At 45.4% G+C, this 19,386-nt stretch overlaps 1 protein-coding gene across 2 annotated transcripts in view; it reads right to left on the bottom strand.

The window, feature by feature from the left end:
• Positions 1–979: 979 nt before the first annotated feature.
• The window catches only part of TMEM98 (transmembrane protein 98), a 132,437-nt gene continuing 114,030 nt past the window's right edge, over positions 980–19,386 (bottom strand). For both annotated transcript variants that reach the window (XM_056548805.1, XM_056548804.1), the window contains exons 4-7: positions 19,124–19,157; positions 18,466–18,581; positions 8,980–9,039; positions 980–1,695 (exon numbers count right to left, since the gene is read on the bottom strand). In XM_056548805.1, the coding sequence (XP_056404780.1) occupies positions 1,488–1,695; positions 8,980–9,039; positions 18,466–18,581; positions 19,124–19,157 (418 nt within the window). In that variant the 3' untranslated portion in view covers positions 980–1,487. The remainder of the gene's footprint in view (positions 1,696–8,979; positions 9,040–18,465; positions 18,582–19,123; positions 19,158–19,386) is intronic.

The raw sequence follows: 19,386 nt of genomic DNA, 5'->3' as shown, positions 1-19,386 counted from the left end.
CATAACAGGAGTAGAAGTAACGCGTTTCAGGTGTGTTAGACCCTTAATCGTATATGTACGATTAAGGGTGCCATCCCACCTGAAACGTGTTACTTCCACTCCTGTTATGGCATTTTATTATTAATAAAGAACTTTGCTTCGCACGAACTTCTGCGCTGGACATCCTATCTTTTGTTCCATTCTAAATGAAATGTTGCAGAAAATGTTGCATGGGGCCAGCTTGCGACTTTTCATGTGACCAATTTAGACGAACAAAGCAGTCTAAATGGTCTGATAAATTCCCCCCATTGTCCCTAAAAATCCTTATCCTTATCTTTTTTCCATCTCTTTCTAGGACAACATAGATAGTCTTTTATAGTGTACCTGTAGTGCTGATCAGCTCGTTCTCAAGAATGGACATAGAGAGACAAAAGTTCACCGAGTTGCGGAGGAAATTGTACGACGGCCACTAAGTCACAGGAAGGAATCCTATCAATTCTAAATAGATCCATGCATAAAACTTGCTGGATGTCTTGGGGTGTGTTCACACAATGGAATATCCATGGGATTTCACGATAATCAATGGGATTTTGCTGTGCTGTGCGCACAGCAGAATTTCCGCAGCAGATGTTTCTGCTGCAGCGATTCCGATTCTGGAGTATAGAAATGTCTATTCTTTCTGCAGAATCGGCCCGGAAATGCATTACAGTCTATGAAACGGCATGTTCTGCCAGTACTGTCGGGGAAACGTCTGCACAATTTTCTGTGTCAACATTCTCCCATGTGAACATAGCCTAATAGTTGCTGTGGAAACTGAAGCACCCAGCATGGAACTGTATCTGCCCCTGCCCAATCTTAAAGGGGTTATCCAGGAAAAAACTATATATATATATATATATATATATATATATATATATATATATATAATCAACTGGCTCCAGAAAGTTGAACAGATTTGTAAATTACTTCTATTAAAAAATCTTAATCCTTCCAGTACTTATCAGCTGCTGAAGTTGAGTTGCTCTTTTCTGTCTGGCAACAGTGCTCTCTGCTGACATCTCTGCTTGTCTCGGGAACTGCACAGAGTAGAGGAGGTTTGCAATGGGGGGTTTGATTCTACTCTGGACAGTTCACGAGACAGGTGTCAGCACTTAGACAGAAAAGAACAACTCAACTTCAGCAGCTCATAAGTACTGAAAGGATTAAGATTTTTTTTAAATAAAAGTAACTTACAAATCTGTTTAACTTTTTGGAGCCAGGAAGTCACTAGGGGCATGGCCGACCCCTGCAGGGCAAAAACAGCGTTCGGAACATTTACTCACGAACGCTGGCCAGTGGAATACCCCTTTAAGGAGCCTGTGGACCAGTGTCTACCTGTAAAGGACACCTTTCGGTTCTCGCAAGTGATCTACTGTCCTAGAGAGACTCTATGAGAGAAATCTTGAAAGTTAAGGCTACTAAAGAGAAGCATTTTTGGGGTTGCTGGACTGCCATCCCCATCCAGGACGCTATATCGTAGACTGCTCTTGCAGAAAGTTATCTGCTCCTGTGATCACTCGTTCAGGTTCAGTGGCCATCGCAGCTTCTCGGAGGACTTGCATATGTTCTTCAGCATCCGAAAGAGACCGATCGATCCAATCCATGCCAACTGTTAGGTGACAGGCATTTTTTGTCACTAAAACAAGATGGCTTACCGACAGCAGAAGAGCAGTGGTCCTGAAAATAGAAACGCATCATGATATGGTGGTTAGTATCTAAGGAAAGGGGGTTTCTAGTGATAGAAATATTTCTTAAATGGGGTGAGGGGTGAGGCTGGCCATCTTGATCTGTCCATTCTGATTTCCGGGTTCCGGTGGATCCATGAGTGATGCTCGCTAAGCCAATAACTGGCCGTAGCAGTGATGGAAATAAGTGTTTAGATTGGACCAGGAAAAACTGATCGGTAAAACGCTGGAGATCGAGGGGTGTCATAAATACACTTGTATTTTGACATAAGTTTAAAGGGGTACTCCGGCGGAAAACTTTTTTTTTTTAAATCAACTGGTGCCAGAAAGTAAAACAGATTTGTAAATTACTTCTATTAAAAAATCTTTACCCTTCCAGTACTTATTAGCTGCTGACTACTACAGAGAAAAAATAATTTCTTTTTTTAACACAGAGCTCTTTGCTGACATCACGAGCACAGTGCTCTCTGCTGAAATCTCTGTCCATTTTAGGAACTGTCCAGAGCAGCATATGTTTTCTATGGGGATTTTCTCCTACTCTGGACAGTTCTTAAAATGGACAGAGATGTCAGCAGAGAGCACTGTGCTCGTGATGTCAGCAGAGAGCTCTGTGTTCCAAAAAGAAAATAATTTCCTCTGTAGTGTTCAGCAGCTAATAAGTACTGGAAGGATTAAGATTTTTGAATAGGAGTAATTTACAAATCTGTTTAACATTATGGCACCAGTTGATTAAAAAAAAAAAAAAAAAAGTTTTCCACCGGAGTACCCCTTTAAACTACCCTAAGGCTACGTTCACATGTGCGATTTTCTGCAGCTAATTTTGCAACCCATTGACTGGGCAGCAAAATACGGACATGTGAACGCGCCCTAAGGGGGGTTTCAGATATGGCTTTTTGACCAGAAAACCGTTGTGGCCACATGTTAACTGTAAGTCAGTAGGCAAATGTAAAATGGTTTCTTGCTTGTGTTTTTTCTCGCTTCAGGAGCGTTTTTTTCTTTTTTACGTTTTTTTTCAAAATGCTGCATGTTCTAGGTGGGGCATTTTTTCTTCAATACTACTCCTCCATGTTTTTGTTTTTTTTCCTGCTTAAAGGGGTATTCCGGGCAAAAACATCTTATCCCCTATCCAAAGGATAGGGGATAAGATGTCTGATCATGGGAGGGCCTGCTGATGGGACCACCTGCGATCTCCCTGCAGCACTTGTATTCTATGCGGGGCTGCGTGTACAGGCTCGGAAAGCTCCGGATTTCCAGGACTGGAGACGTGACGTAACGCCATGCCTCCTCGTGATGTCACGCCACTCCTCCTCCATTCAGGTCTATGGAACATGAATGGAGGAGGCGGACCATCATGCTCCCTCCCATAGACATGAATGTAGGGAACGGGCCCCCCGCGATCAGACATCTTATCCCCCATCCTTTGTATAGGAGATAAGATGTTTTTGCCCAGAATACCCCTTTAAGGGTACATTCACACGGGAGCGCATCCACAGCGTATTTGATGCTGCGGATGTGATGCTGGCACACACACAGTTAAGGCAGAGCAAACTCCCTGCTGCTGCTGCCGTTGCTCTGTGTGTCCTCTCGTGACTGTTGTCGGGAAATCTGCAGATACGAGAGGACACACAGAGCTACGGCAGCAGCAGCAGTACGGAGCTCGCTCTACCTTAACTCTGTGTGTGCCGGCAGCGCATCCACAGCGTCAAATATGCTGTGGATGCGCTCCCATGTGAACGTATCATAAAAAATAATACATGTGTACACCTGTGTTGCATTTTTTCACATTCTTCAGAACAAATCCTTGAATCACACTGATCAAAGAATCATACCTCTTGGAATGAAGATAATGCAGTAATGAATAACAAAAGAAAACAAAAACAGAAAAACCGCATCATTAAGCACCAAAAAGCAGCAGTTTTGTGCCTTTTTTCTAAACAAAAATGATTTAACATTATAGTATATGTATACTTTTGCAGCAGTTTTTTTTATTTCTTCTGAAAGGGTACATTCCCACACAGCGTATTTTGCTGCGTATTTGCTGCGTATTTGGTGCTGCGTATTTTCCTACCCATTGACTTCAACAGAGAAAATAAAATACGCAGCAGCAAATACGCAGCAAATACGCCGTGTGGGAATGTACCCAAAAAAGGATAAACTCTTATTTTGTGTACAGTTTCTATGAAAACTTATATGCCTCCATCTTTACAGACTACAGACAAAACATGTGTACAGTTGTGGCCAAATGTTTTAAGACTTACAAATTTTGGTTTTTACACAATTTGCTGCTTCAGTGTGAGATATTTTAGTCAGATTATTCTATAGTTACTGAAGTACAATATAAGCATTTTATACATTTTTTTTCTTTTATTGACAAATACATTGGCCCTGAGTGGAGTTTAGGTTTTAACTCCCTGCAAGTATTCTTCCCCGGTATTTACTAAGGTTTTCCTGCAGTTTTCACTTTTCCCTAAATTTAGCTTTTTTTTTTTTTTACAACTGCACTGAATTGTAGGGTTTTTCTCAGCTCAAATCTACTACATTTTCTGTGGAAACCTTAGTAAATATGTTGTTTTTTTTGTAAAAATGTCAGGGACACACCCCCTTTTCAATGGCCAAACCCCCTTATACTTAAAGGGGTATTCCAGGAATTTTTTTTATTTGACTATGCTACAGGGGCTGTAAAGTTAGTGTAATTCATAATATAGTGTCTACCTGTGTGTGACGGTTTTCTCACAATTCTTCTGTGATTTTCACCCCAATATTTATTATTAACAGCATACAAAATGACTGTTGTCTCGGATTTTTCCCAGGTTGCAATGCAGCCGAGACCTGACTCACTAGTCAGCTGAAGACAGGGAGCCTGTCTGCTTTAATGGGTGGAGGGATCGCTTGGTGGGAGAGAGATCAATCTGCAACTAATGCAACAGTTGCAGGCACCCTGATTGAAAACCACAGGTCTTTTAAATGGATGCAGCTCATTTATGTTTCAATAGGTGGGGTGGCTGATGTGTGGGAGGGAGGAAAATAGAATTGTGGGATTTGTAGTCAAAAAAGAAAACTCAAACAGGAAATATCAGTTCACAAACGCTAGCCACATTATGGTAATCTCATGACATAGCCATTTAGCGCCAAGACAAGTGCAGATCCTTCCTAACCATGTCCATTACTGTCTGCCAGGTACGTACTAAAATCACCTTATGGTGAAGAACCCCTTTAAGAAATGCTTACAATTGTACTTCCACAACCATAGAAACATCTGACTAAAAGATCTTAAAACACTGAGAAAACTTTGTAAAAACCAAAATTTGGTGAAAACCACATTCTTAAAACTTTTGCCAACAGCCGTATTGTGATGCCGCAATCTTACCCGTTACCTGTCTTCTACTTTCTGGTGACACCCAGTACATTTTAGATGGAAAGTTGAATTTGCTCTGTGTACATAGGGTCTAAGGGTCTGACTAGATAGAGACTGACTCACTTCTACATAGGATCTGTTTACATCTATGTGATGTCCCAGTACGGGATTTAGTCCCGTACAGTACTTAGGCCCTGTCAGGTTGAGTCCCTCTGTGTCCTAGGTGCTCTCCTGCAGTGTCTCCCCCATAGTAATATATATTATGTATAGTGTTATGTGTAAAGGAACTTTGAGTTAGTCACATGATAATGTGTTCACATGATTTGGTTGTTACCCAGAGAGCACCAGCTAACCAGGTGACCTGCAGCTTGACCTATGGGCTTCTGGCTCAGCCCCCCTTTATAAGAGGGGGAGCCATTACAATCGCTCTCTTGATCCTGAGGCACAGTAACGATCAGACGTCTCAGAGCCAGTGTCCAGCACATCTGGAGGCCTCAAACCTACCTACAGCCCCATGCCTGTAAGTCAAGTCATCTCTGTCTGCTGTCACTACCTACAGTCAAGTCAAGTCTATTATAGTCAGTGTGGCTGTCCTAAAGTCTGTCAAAGTCACTACAAGTCCCAGCAAGCTGCGAGGTCCTTCTGTGTTACTGGCCACCTCTCTGGGATCCTGACCTAGCTGTAAAGACTATTTCCATCTGTCTACCTCCATAAAGCCACTGTTAACCCTAACCTGGCCTTGGACTATTATTGCCCTGCCCAACCTTGTGATAGCTGTACTACCGTTCGGATGGTTACCGGGTAAACAACGCCCTGGCATCACGAACATTTAGGGGTTAATAACACCTTACCCCTGGGCTACAACATCTGCCCCATTCACCTTCACACCCTGAGGCACCACATATATATACACACCGTATTTTTCGCCATGTAAGACGCACTTTTTCTTCCCCAAAATGGGGGGGGGGGGGGGGAAGTTGGTGCGTCTTATACGGCGAATATACACCCGAGGCTGCTGCGGGCGAGAGCGGGAAGTCAGCAGTAAGTACAGAGGCTGCGGAGGTGTGGTACAGCGCTGACTACCCGCTCCCCGCTCGCAGCAGCCTCATGACCGCCGGTGAATTTTTCCCCTCACACCGGCTATGTTTATTGCCCTACGCCTGGAACATACAGTTCCGGGCGCCGGGCAGATAAATTACTAATAACTGTATACTAAAAACCAGGGTGCCTCCAGCTGTTGTGAAACTACAACTCCCAGCATGCCCGGACCGGCAAAGGCTGTCCGGGCATGCTGGTAGTTGTAGTTTCACAACAGCTGGAGGCACCCTGGTTTTTAGTATACATTAATTAGTTTTTACCTGCTCTGGCCGGCCCCCACCTGCAGCCGCACACAGGAGCCGGCCCGGGCAGATAATCATAGGTTTTCCTATGCCGGACATCTCTGTGTCCCGAAAAACCTTTTTGGGACATAAGGATGTCCGCGAGTCACTAACCATTCCCTGGCCGCCGTGCGTCCTCCTCCGGTCCTCCTGCGGTCTTCCTGCGATCCTCTGCCCCTCTATGGTTGTACGCAGTGACGTCCCGTGCGTACAACCATAGAGGCGCAGGAGGACCGGAGGAAGACGCGCGCCGGCCGGGGCCTGGTGAGTGACCGGCGGCGCGTAATCTTCAGTATTCCGGTCACCGCTCCTCTGGTCCCGGCACCTACTGCTATGGTCCATAGGCCATAGCAGTAGATTGTGACACCGGGCCAGAGGAGCAGTGACCGGAACACTGTGGGGGCAGCACACAGACATACAACCTCCAGCCGTACTCTGTATATGGCTGGAAGCTGTATGTCTGGGGGGGGGGGGGGGGGGCTGCCTACCATTGTGGGGGAACTATACTGCTGACTATTGTGGGGGGGAGCTATACTGCCAACTATTGTGGGGGAACTATACTACCAACTATTGTGGGGAGGAGCTGCCTACCATTGTGGGGGAACTATACTGCCAACTATTGTGGGGGAACTATACTGCCAACCATTGTGGGGGAACTATACTGCCAACCATTGTGGGGGAACTATACTGCCAACCATTGTGGCGGAACTATACTGCCAACCATTGTGGCGGAACTATACTGCCAACCATTGGGGGGGAACTATACTGCCAACCATTGTGTGTGTGTGTGGGGGGGGGGAGCTGCCTACCATTGTGGGGGAACTATACTGCCAACCATTGTGGGGGAACTATACTGCCAACCATTGTGGCGGAACTATACTGCCAACCATTGTGGGGGAACTATACTGCCAACCATTGTGTTGGAACTATACTGCCAACCATTGTGGCGGAACTATACTGCCAACCATTGTGGCGGAACTATACTGCCAACCATTGTGGGGGAACTTTACTGCCAACCATTGGGGGGGGAACTATACTGCCAACCATTGTGTGTGTGTGTGGGGGGGAGCTGCCTACCATTGTGGGGGAACTATACTGCCAACCATTGGGGGGGGGGGGGGGGGGAGCTGCCAACCATTGTGGGGGAACTATACTGCCAACCATTGTGGGGGAACTATACTGCCAACCATTGGGGGGGGGGAACTATACTACCAACCATTGTGTGGGGGGGGGGGAGCTGCCTACCATTGTGGGGGAACTATACTACCAACTATTTTGGAGGAACTATACTGATATAAAATATTTTACTACAGTATTTGGTTCAGAATCTTTTTTTTCCTAGATTTTCCTCTTTTAAAATTGGGTGCGTCTTATATGCCGGAGCGTCTTATAGCGAAAAATACGGTGTGTGTATATATATATATATATATCTATAAAGATGGTAAAAATGTGAGAGTTGCACTGTGCAGGATTTAATCCCAGGATCCAGGTGGGTGCTCAGTCCTATGTAAGACCAGACCAACACGTCCCAAGCAATGTAGTTCCAAAAATAACAGGGTGACACTCCAGCGATCCAATATAAAAAATATACATTCACCCAAAATGTGAGGTGATGTTTCAACCTACTCAATGAGGTCTTGAAACAGACCTCATTGAGTAGGTTGAAACGTCGTCTCACATTTTGGGTGAATTAATATTTTTTATATTAGATCGCTGGAGTGTCACCCTGTTATTTTTGGAAATCTATATATATAGTCCAACCAGTGATGGCGCAGCGCTCCAAAAATTGAAAAAAAACGTGAATTTATTCACCCCATGTTACAGACAGCAGCGTTTCAGCTCAACACAAGAGCCTATTTCAAGCATGCTTGAAAAAGGCTCTAGTGTTGACCTGAAACGTTGCTGCTGTCTGTAACATGTGGTGAATAAATTCACGTTTTTTTTTTATTTTTGGAGCGCTGCGCCATCACTGGTTGGAATATCTAAACGGGTCAAGATCAGACCCGGAATGCTGGGCACCCACATGCTTAGTTTGGGGGGTGCTGCAACTATCTTGGTATATATATATATATATATATATATATATATATAAGTATATATATCACAAAAGAAGACGTCCGGCACTCAGGGAATTGCAGGTAAAACTTGTAGATGGCTTTATTCAAAACGCTGTAGGCAGGACAAAATCTGACGCGTTTCGCACGCTCAGGTGCTTAGTCTACGACTAAGCACCTGAGCGTGCGAAACGCGTCAGATTTTGTCCTGCCTACAGCGTTTTGAATAAAGCCATCTACAAGTTTTACCTGCAATTCCCTGAGTGCCGGACGTCTTCTTTTGTGGTTTCTACTGAGTCGGGAGCGGTACCGGTGTCCGTAGCACGAGGACGTGCAGTAGACGTAGGAGTGGTGAGCGGCTCTACCTTGTTTGTGTGTGTGTGTATATATATATATATATATATATATATATATATATATAAATAAACAATACCTACTATAGCTCATACACACATTTTTCAGATATGTAAACACCTGACCAGACATACCTTGCATCAAGTAGTTTCGGATCCAGAGGAGGATACATGGAACGGACCACGTCATCAACTCTAAATGTAGAACAAAACAGCGTGAGATAAGAGATCATGATAGATCGTCCATATTATTACCTAATAGAGATCCCAGCAAGACATGTAAGGCTGGATTCACACATAGTATTGTAGACAGTATTTTAGCCAAAACCAAGGGTGGGTCCAAAACAGAAATAGGTGCAAGTCTTTCAAATATATATATTTTTTTATCTGTGTTGGTATTACTCCAGATTTTGGCTAAAACTACTTACCAATATTCTATTAGTGTGCAATGAGAATTTTATTCGCGAATATCGCATATTCGCGAATATTTGCAAATATAGCACTATATATTCGCAATTATGAATATTCGTTTTCTTTTTTTCACAGTACACATCACAGTGATCATCCCTCTCTGCTTCCAGCTTGTGTGGTGTAAAGAAGGCTCTAATACTACTGTGTGAGACTGGCGTGCGAAATTTAGCCTATGCAAATTTTTGTATATGCTAATTTTCGCATATGCAAAAATAAAAGCAAATATGCGACGAATTTTCGCGAAATATCGTGAATTCGAATATGCCCTATGCCGCTCAACACTATATTCTATGTCTGAGACCTGCCTTTTATGTACCAGTATCTTTAAAGGGAATAAGGTGTCTGATCGCGGGGGTCCTGCCGCTGTGGACACCCGGGATTTCGGCTGCAGCACCCCAGACATCCGGTGCACAGAGTGAACTTCGCTCTGTGCCAGATGACTGGCGATGCGGGGCGGAGGCTCGTGATGTCACGGCCACTCCCCCTCAATGCAAGTCTATGGGAGGGGGCGTCACGCCCCCTCCCATAGTCTTGCATTGAGGGGGTGTGGCCGTGAAGTCACGAGCTTACGGCGCTGCACCCAACGCTCTAAACGAACGCCGGGTGCAGCAGGGAGATCATGGGGCTCCCCAGCGACGGGCCCCCCACGATCAGACATCTTAACCCCTATCCTTTGGATAGGGGATAAGATGTCTAGGGGCGGAGTACCCCTTTAAATGTGTACCGCCTGGTCTGTGAGGCTTACTTGCAGTGCTTTGTTTCAATGGCTGTATTATGGATCCATGTAAGAGTGGTATATTTAGTGCACTAAAGTACACTACAGAAGAACAGAAGTATTTCCACTTTTGACCACAAATTTATTTAATTGGGATTTCACGTAATGAACCAATACCAAATACTTTATCATCTGGAAGTGTAGGGAAAAATTACCTTGGTTTCAAAATTATTTTCAAATAAAAATCTGAAAAGGGTTACGTGCAAATGTATTCGCTCCCTAACAAATATCTGGTACAACTTTCACAAGTCACATTTGCGATTCACCCAATTAGTAAATAGGGATCGACTGTCTGCAATTTAAAAGGGTACTCCGCTGCTCAGCGTTCCGAACGCTGAAGCCGGCGTCGGGAGCTCATGACGTCATAGCCCCGCCCCCCTCATGACGTCACGGCAGCTCCGGCGTTCGGAGCAGTTTGTTCCAAATGCTGAGCAGCGGAGTACCCCTTTTATCTCAGTACAAATACACCTGTTTTGTAAATGCCTCAGAGTTTGCTAGAGAGCATTACTGAGCAAACAGCAGCATAAAGACCAAAGAGCTCACCAAACAGGTCAGGGATAAAGTTGTGAAAAAGTATGAAGCGGGGTTAGGTTATAAAATATTCCTAGCTTTGAACATCTCAGGGAGCACCATAAAATCCATCATCAGAAAATGGAAAAAAATATGGCACAACCACAAACCTACAAAGACCCTCTCCACCCAAACTGATAATCTGGGCAAGGAGAGAACTAATCAGAGAAGCAACCAAGAGGCCCATAATAACTCCGGAGGAGCCACAAAGATCAGCAGCTGAGGTGGAACAGTCTTTCCATAGGACACCTTTTAGTCATGTACTCCACAAATCTGGCCTTTATGTGTGGTGGCCCAGTACGGGAGGTGTTACCCCATGCTCCTGCTGTCCTGTCAGGCAGCCTCCTCCAGTGTCCCCAAGGCCCCTGCACTTGTTTCCCCATTGTAAATATGTTTTACCATGTAAAGTGTTATAAAATGTAATGTTGCTTTAAAAGTTATACCATGTGATATGTCATGTGATTGTTACCCAGGAGGTACCAGTGATCAGGTGACCCCAAGAGTGACCTATGGGCTCCCTGATAGTCTCCCCCATATAAGCCCTGGGTGGAGCTTCTCTCTCTTCTGCTGAGGTCCAGTGCAGTCTTGTCTAGTGTGTGTGTCCAGAGTGTTGGAGACCTCAAAGTCCAGTCCTGCAGCCGCCATCAAGTCAAGTAAGATAAAGTCACAGCTTTATGAGTCAAGTCAAGTCAGTCCCTGTAATCTGTCAAGTCAGCGTGGTCTGCATTCAATTGTCCCGTCCTACTACAAGTCCCAGCAAGCCCTTAAGGTCTCTGCGTCACTAGTTACCTCCTTGGGCCCTGGCTGAACTGTACAGACTTTACCATCTGTTTACCCTCAGTAAAGCTACCGTTGTCTGTAACTTGGCGTCGGACAACCCAGGATCCAGGGGTATACCTTCGGGTGGTTATAGGCTAAACCACGCCCTGGCGTCACTTGCACAAGGGGTTAATATCATCTGCCCCTAGGGCAACATCATCTGCCCTGTACCTCACACCCCACCATTACCACAAGTCTACAGTGCACTAGCAACCAGAATCTACAATATACAATTCTGTCCGGTGAAAAGCACCACAAGTCTCAGAACAGCAACAAGGCTTGCAAGGGGTACGCTGCACTCTCACACCAAGGCCATCTGTCTGTGTAATAACATCTGCACAAGCTCAGTAAAGACAGTTATCCATAACCTGACGTCTGTGTGTTTATTTGCTCATCGTGTCTGGCCCAGGAGAAGCTGTCTCCATACCTTCGGACCGTGGATCGGATAAACGGTGCCCTAGCGTCACGAATTGAGCAAGGTACATCTACTAACATCCAGTGGCCGCCACAACACCACTTGGCCCTGCCATGTGCTGTGTGTGTGAACCCCGCGCCCAGCACAATCCGAGACTCACAAGTCCCTATACAGTGGTCCCTCAACATACGATGGTAATCCGTTCCAAATGGACCATCGTTTGTTGAAACCATCGTATGTTGAGGGATCCGTGCAATGTAAAGTATAGGACAGTGGTCTATGGCTGTCCGGGCATGCTGGGAGTTGTAGTTTTGCAACATCTGGAGGTCCACAGGTTGAAGACCACTGGTATTGGAGGTTATACTCACGTGTCCCCGCCGCTCCGGACCGCCACCGCTGCCCTGGATGTCGCCCTCCATCGCTGTCGCCGTGTCCCCAAGGTGTCCCCGATGCTCCGGCAAGGCCTCTGCTTCCCCGGCATCCTCGCTCTCCGTCGCCGCCATCATGTCGCTACGCACGCCGCTCCTATTGGATGACGGGACGGCGCGCGCAGAAACATGATGACGACGATGGAGAGCGCCGACGATGCAGAGGATCCCGAAGAGGACGCGCCGGAGCCCCAAGGACAGGTAAGTGATCACCAGCGGACCACACAGGCACCGTAAACGGCTATCCGGTGGCAGCTGAAGCAGTCTGCGCTGCCGGATAGCCGTTTATGCGATGGCCCCGACATACAAAAGCATCGTATGTTAATGCTGCCTCAGAGGCCATCGCATGTTGAAATGATCGTAGGTCGGGGGGTCACTGTATAAGGAGGTGTTGTTTCTACGAAGTGAACTCCCTGGTGTCCCTAAATCAGTATCTGCTGGTCCCTGATGTGGTTTCTTCTGGTAGATTACAATCTTTTTGCCTTTGCTTCACGGCATCTATTCCTCCACAGGTGGAACGGATTATGTCTACAGTCATTCCCAACAGCTTTCACCTTTCTACTTTGCATCCTCAATAGATTGTGCACCCAGTGTTAGGTCAAGATGTCACTGCATCTGGAACAATAGGAAGAAAGGACAGCGACCCTTTAAGGATAATGACAAGACCGCAGGCTGGGAAGCCATGCTGAGACTTTCAGAGCCTTAACAACAGGAGAACAACAGACTGCATCTCTAAAAGTTTCTATTATATCAGTTTAAAAGGGTACTCCGGTGGAAAACATTTTTTTTTTAAACCAAATGGCTCCAGAAAGTTAAGCAGCTTTGTAAATGACTTCTATTAAAAAATCTTAAAGGGGTACTCCCGTGGAAAACTTTTTTTTTTTTTAAATCAACTGGTGCGAGAAAGTTAAACAGATTTGTAAATCACTTTCTATAAAAAAAAAAAAAAAAAAGAAATCTTAATCCTTCCAGTACTTTTAAGTGGCTGTATACTAAAGAGAAATCCAAAAATGAAATGCATTTCCTCTGATGTCATGACCACAGTGCTCTCTGCTGACCTCTGCTGTCCATTTTAGGAACTGTCCAGAGAAGCATATGTTTGCTATGGTGATTTTCTCCAGATCCTAAAATGGACAGCAGAGGTCAGCAGAGAGCACTGTGGTCATGACATCAGAGGAAATGCATTTCATTTTTGGATTTCTCTTTAGTATACAGCCACTAAAAAGTACTGGAAGGATTAAGATTTTTTTTAATAGAAGTGATTTACAAATCTGTTTAACTTTCTGGCACCAGTTGATTTAAAAACAAAAAAAGTTTTCCACCGGCGTAATCCACGGGAGTACCCCATTAATCCTTCCAGTACTTATCAGCTGCTGTATGCTCCACAGGAAGTTCTTTTTATTTTTTTAATTTCCTTTCTGTCTGTTTGACCACAGTGCTCTCTGCTGACACCTCTGTCTGTCTTCACAGCCATGGTTAATTTATCTGGTCTCGTGGTATATTTAGGCTAAAGGGGTAGTCCAGTGGTGAAAAACTTATCTCCTATCCTAAGGATAGGGGATAAGTTTGAGATCGCTGGGGGTCCGACCGCTGGGACCCCCCGCGATCTCTCTGTACGGGGCCCCGGCTCTCCGCCGAGATAGCGGGTGTCGACCCCCGCACGAGGCGGCGGCCGACACGCCCTCTCAATACATCTCAATGGCAGAGCCGGAGATTGCCGAAGGCAGCGCTTCGGCTCTGCCATAGAGTTGTATTGAGGGGGCGTGTCGGCCGCCGCTTCGTGCGGAGGTCGACACGCCCCCTTCCCGCGGGCTGTCGGGGCTCCGTACAGGAGATCGCGGGGGGCCCCAGGGGTCGGACCCCCCGCGATCTGCAATTTATCCCCTATCCTTAAGATAGGGGATAAGTTGTAAACCACTGAGTCACCACTGGACTACTCCTATAAGGAGCCTGTGGACCAGTGTCTACCTGCAAAGGACACTTTTCGGTTCTACAGAGACTCTATAAGAGAAATCTTGAAAGTTAAAGGGGTACTAAGGTGGAAAACTATTTATTTTAAATCAATTGGTGTCAGAAAGTGATACAGATTTGTAAATTTCTAGTACTTCTAGTAAAACATCTTAATCCTTCCAGTACTTATCAGCTGCTGTATACTCCAGGGGAAGTTGTGTCGTTTTTTTCCAGTCTGACCACAGTGCTCTCTGCTGACACCTCTGTCCATGTCAGGAACTGTCCAGAGCAGGAGAGGTTTTCTATGGGGATTTGCTTCTACTCTGGACAGTTCCTGATATGGACAGAGGTGTCAGCAGAGAGCACTGTGGTCAGACTGGAAATAACTACACAACTTCCTTTGTAGTATACAGCAGCTGATAAGTACTGGAAGGATTAAGATTTTTTTTTTTATAGAAGTAATGCTTACCCCTTTAGGGTAAGGGGTACTCTGGTGGAAAACTTTTATTTTTTATTTTTTTTTTAAATCAACTGGTGCCAGAAAATTAAACAGATTTGTAAATTGCTTTTATAAAAAAAAATCTAAATCCTTCCAGTAGTTATGAGCTGCTGAATACTACAGAGGAAATTCTTTTCTTTTTGGAACACAGAGCTCTTTGCTGACATCATGACCCCAGTGCTCTCTGCTGACATCTCTGTCCATTTTAGGAACTGTCCAGAGCAGCATATGATTTCTATGGAGATTTTTTCCTACTCTGGACAGTTCCTAAAATAGACAGAGATGTCAACAGAGAGCACTGTGGTCATCATGTCAGCAGAGAGCTCTGTGTTCCAAAAAGAAAACAATTTCCTCTATAGTATTCAGCAGCTAATAAGTACTGGAAGGATTTAGATTTTTTTAATAGAAGTAATTTATAAATCTGTTTAACTTTCTGGCACCAGTTGATTTAAAAAAAAAAATATATATATATATATATAAAGTTTTCCACCGGCGTAATCCTGATGTCAGACTAGTGTTATACCTTCACTGTAAGCGGGATGGAATCAAGAGACCCCCATAGAATCCACAGGAAGCTGAGACACTCTACATGAGAATAAAGCCCGTTCCTTCACAAGTCATCTGAGACAATACTGAGATCTATTGTGGTTCCTTGTAATTGTTCTGCATATTAACTCAGTCCACAAAAATGTAAAATCCACTGTTCTAAACAGATGCACTGACTAGCAACATGCATGTCTACAGAGCAATGCTCTCCATGCAGAATTCTGCACAGAGATTCCGCAGCAGCAGAGTCACATTGAATTCAATACAATTCCGCTGCGCAGTGCACATAGCAACATTTCCGCGCCGGGACATCTGGTGCGGAAATTCAAATTCCGGTATACACAGAAAGAATGGACATGTCCATTCTTCCTGCAAACTATGCACAGAAATGCATTGCGGGAGACGGCGCATTCCCGAGTGGTCCTAGTGCCGGCATCTCATGCCGGCGCCCGTAGTCTGCAGAATGTCCGCATGGAGTGTCCAGGTTAATCTTAGAGGACATAGGTTCAGAAATGTCTTAAAGGGGTACTCCGCCTCTAGACATCTTATCCCCTATCCAAAGATAGGGGATAAGATGTCTGATGGCGGGGGTCCGGCCGCAGTGGACCCCCGTGATCTCCCTGCTCCATCCGGCGTTCGTTTAGAGTGTCAGGTGCAGCGCCGGAGGCTGGTGACGTCATTGCCGCACCCCGCTCGTGACGTCACGGCTGCGCCCCCTCAATGCAAGTCTATGGGAGGGGGCGTGACGGCCGTCACGCCCCCTCCCATAGACTTGCATTGAGGGGGCGTGACCGTGACGTCATGAGCCTCCGCACCGCATGGCCAGTCATCCGTCACGGTGCGAAGTTCGCTCCCTGCACTGGATGTCTGGTGTGCCGTAGCTGAGATGGCAGGGGTCCCCAACGGCAGAACCCCCGCGATCAGACATCTTATCCTTTGGATAGGGGATAAGAGGTCTAGGGACAGAGTACCCCTTTAAAGGGATATTACCAATTTGCAAAGTAATCCACAGGATAAGGAATAACAAGCTAATCGGTTGGTCTCTGACCACTGGGATCCTCAAAAATTCTGACCACTGGGACCCTCAAAAATTCCCACAGGCATACAGGTACGCCCTGGGTCTTTAAGTGGTTAAATATAAGGCTATGTTCACACGCCAGAATGTCCGCACGGAAAATCCCCGTTCGGATATTCTGCCCGCTGTGGTTTATATAGTGACCAAAAATACGCATTTCTGGTCTTTGGTATTTTTTTACATGTTCGGCATTGACCGTGCGGTTTAATTAATGATATATTTTAATAGTTCAGACACTTAGGCACGCGGTGATACCACATATGTTTATGTTTATTTTTGTTTACATTATTTTATTTACAAAATGGGAAAAGACGGTGATTCAAAGTTTTATTAGAGAAGGGGTTAATTCACATTTATTAATATATGTATGTATTATTTTTTTCTTTTCTTTTTTTTTTCACTATTTTTTCTCCCCATATGGGGCTATTAGATGTAATCTGGATTGCAAACACTGAACAATGCTATTCCATAGAACAGAATTGATCAGTGTTATCGGCGCTTCATTGCTCCAGCCTGCCATGGCTGACCGGAGCATTGGAGCACTGATCAGACAGCGAGGAGGAAGGGCCCTCCCACTGTCCTCTCAGCTGATCGGGACACTGCAGTTTTCACGCTGGTGCCCCGATCAGCTCCATTGAGCTACCGGCAGTGAATTTTTGGTATTTTAGATTTTGATTGCAGCGTCTAAAGGGTTGATGCCGGGGATCGGCCCGATCACTGATGTCCGGCATTAGCCACTGGTCCGAACGGATATGAAGCACGCACAGCTCCTGAGCTTGCTTCATAGACCTGCCACACGGCTGCGCCATATATATATACAGTGGTCCCTCAACTTACGATGGTAATTCGTTCCAAACGAGCCATCGTTTGTCGAATCCATCGTATGTTGAGGGATTCATGCAATGTAAAGTATAGGAAGCTGTACTTACCTGTCCCCGCTGCTCCGGACCGCGTCCCGCCGCTCCCGATGGTGTCCCCGCCACTCCCGATGGTGACCCCGGGCCTCCGCTGGGCTCTCCTGGTCTTCTCTGGTCCTCTGCTGGGCTCTCCTGGTCTTCTCCGGTCCTCCGCTGTCTTTCGCAAGGCCTTACTGGGCCTGCGTAGCGACGTCATTACGCCACTGCGTACGCCGTTCCTATTGGATGATGGGACGGCGTGCGCAACAGCGTATTGACGTCACCGGAGAGGGCAGAGAAGACACCAAAGGACCAGTGCTGGACCCGAAGGGCACTCCGGAGCATCGTGGAGGGGTAAGTAATACTCACCGCACCACATGGGGAACATTAAGCTGCTATCCGGCAGCAGCTTAAGCATTTTGCGCTGCCGGATAGCACTTAATGTGACGGCCCCGACATAAAAAAGCATCATATGTCGATTTGATCATATGTCGGGGCCATCGTAGGTCGGAGGTCACTGTATATATATACATATATATATATATATATATATATATATATATATATATAGCGCCAGTCGTTAAGGGGTTAAACAGTGTACAGGGGAAGACAAAGGAAGAAAAGGAACCCAACAAAAATGAAGCACAATTACAGGCATCTTCAAAAGCAGGTCAGAAGACACTGAAAGCTGGTGTCGGTCATGACACTAAAGTATGTAAATGTCACATATGGACTTTAAAGGGGTACTCCGCCCCTAGACATCTTATCCCCTATCCAAAGGATAGGGGATAAGACGTCTGATCGTGGGGGTCCCGCCACTGGGGCACCCCAGACATCCAGTGCAGGGAACGAACTTCGCTCTGGCCCGGATGACTGGCAATGTGGGTTGGAGGCTCATGATGTCACGGTCACGCCCAGCTCGTGACATCACGGCCCCTCCCATAGACTTGAATTGAGGGGGCGTGACCATGATGTCACGAGCCTCCAGCGCTGCACTCGACGCTCAAAACGAACGCCGGGTGCAGCAGGGAGATCGCGGGGGTCCCTTTGGATAGGGGATAGGATGTCTAGTGGCGGGGTACCCCATTAACTTATGGTCTACACATGATATAAAAAACAGCAACACATTCGAGAGTTAGCACATCTACTTGGCCTGACACTTGCTAAAATTTCTTACCTTGGACTGATTCTCTTTGCAACAATAATAATATCGCTCAAACTGGAGGAAGTCTTCATTTTAGCACCTGACCCCATGGTCATAGCAACCAGCTTTTCGGTCAGTGTATGGCATATCTATAAAGGAAGAAGTGGCATTAAAGGCATTCTCTCTGTTTGTATAAAAAGGAATTTAAAGGGGTACTCCGGTGGAAAACATTTTTTTTAAATCAACTGGTGCCAAAAAGTTAAACAGATTTGTAAATTACTTCTATTCAAAAAGCTTAATCCTTCCAGTACTTATCAGCTGCTGTATATTAGAAAGGAAGTTCTTTTTATTTAATTTTTTTGAGTTTCTTTTATTCTGACCACAGTGCCCTCTGCTGACACCTCTGTCCATGTCAGGAACTGTCCAGAACAGGATAGGTTTGCTATGGGGATTTGCTCCTGCTCTGGACAGTTCCTGACATGGACAGAGGGGTCAGCAGAGAGCACTGTGGTTAGACAGAAAATAAATTCAAAAAGAAATGAACTTCCTGTGGAGCATACAGCAGCTTTAAACTTGACACATCTGAAAAATTCAGTCCTTGACCGCCATCACGGTTGGTATTTTATGTTCTGTTCTTGGGTACCCAAGACTATCCAGAGTGGTAATTGTTGTGTGTCCCTGGTATACATACCTTTAGAATAGAGATGCAATGAGACACAAGGCCACTATGGAAAAAAAAAAAGAATCAACATTCAATGATTCTTTATAAAACATAGAATAAAACAATGTCTGCATTACATACAAGAAATATTTGGCATAGAGCTGAATAGGGGTATGTGGTGTCAAACTATATACTGGAGGTGGCCAATGGAAACTTGTGTTTATATAAACACTACGTGAATCATACAGTTCCTAAATAATGTAACCAGTTTGTAGTGATAAGGATGACCCTTA

This window comes from Hyla sarda, chromosome 12 (genome assembly GCF_029499605.1).
Source record: "Hyla sarda isolate aHylSar1 chromosome 12, aHylSar1.hap1, whole genome shotgun sequence".
In the NCBI taxonomy this organism is placed as follows: Eukaryota; Metazoa; Chordata; class Amphibia; order Anura; family Hylidae; genus Hyla; species Hyla sarda.
Note: the sequence above shows the minus strand (reverse complement) of the source record. Positions and strands in the feature narration are given on the sequence as shown.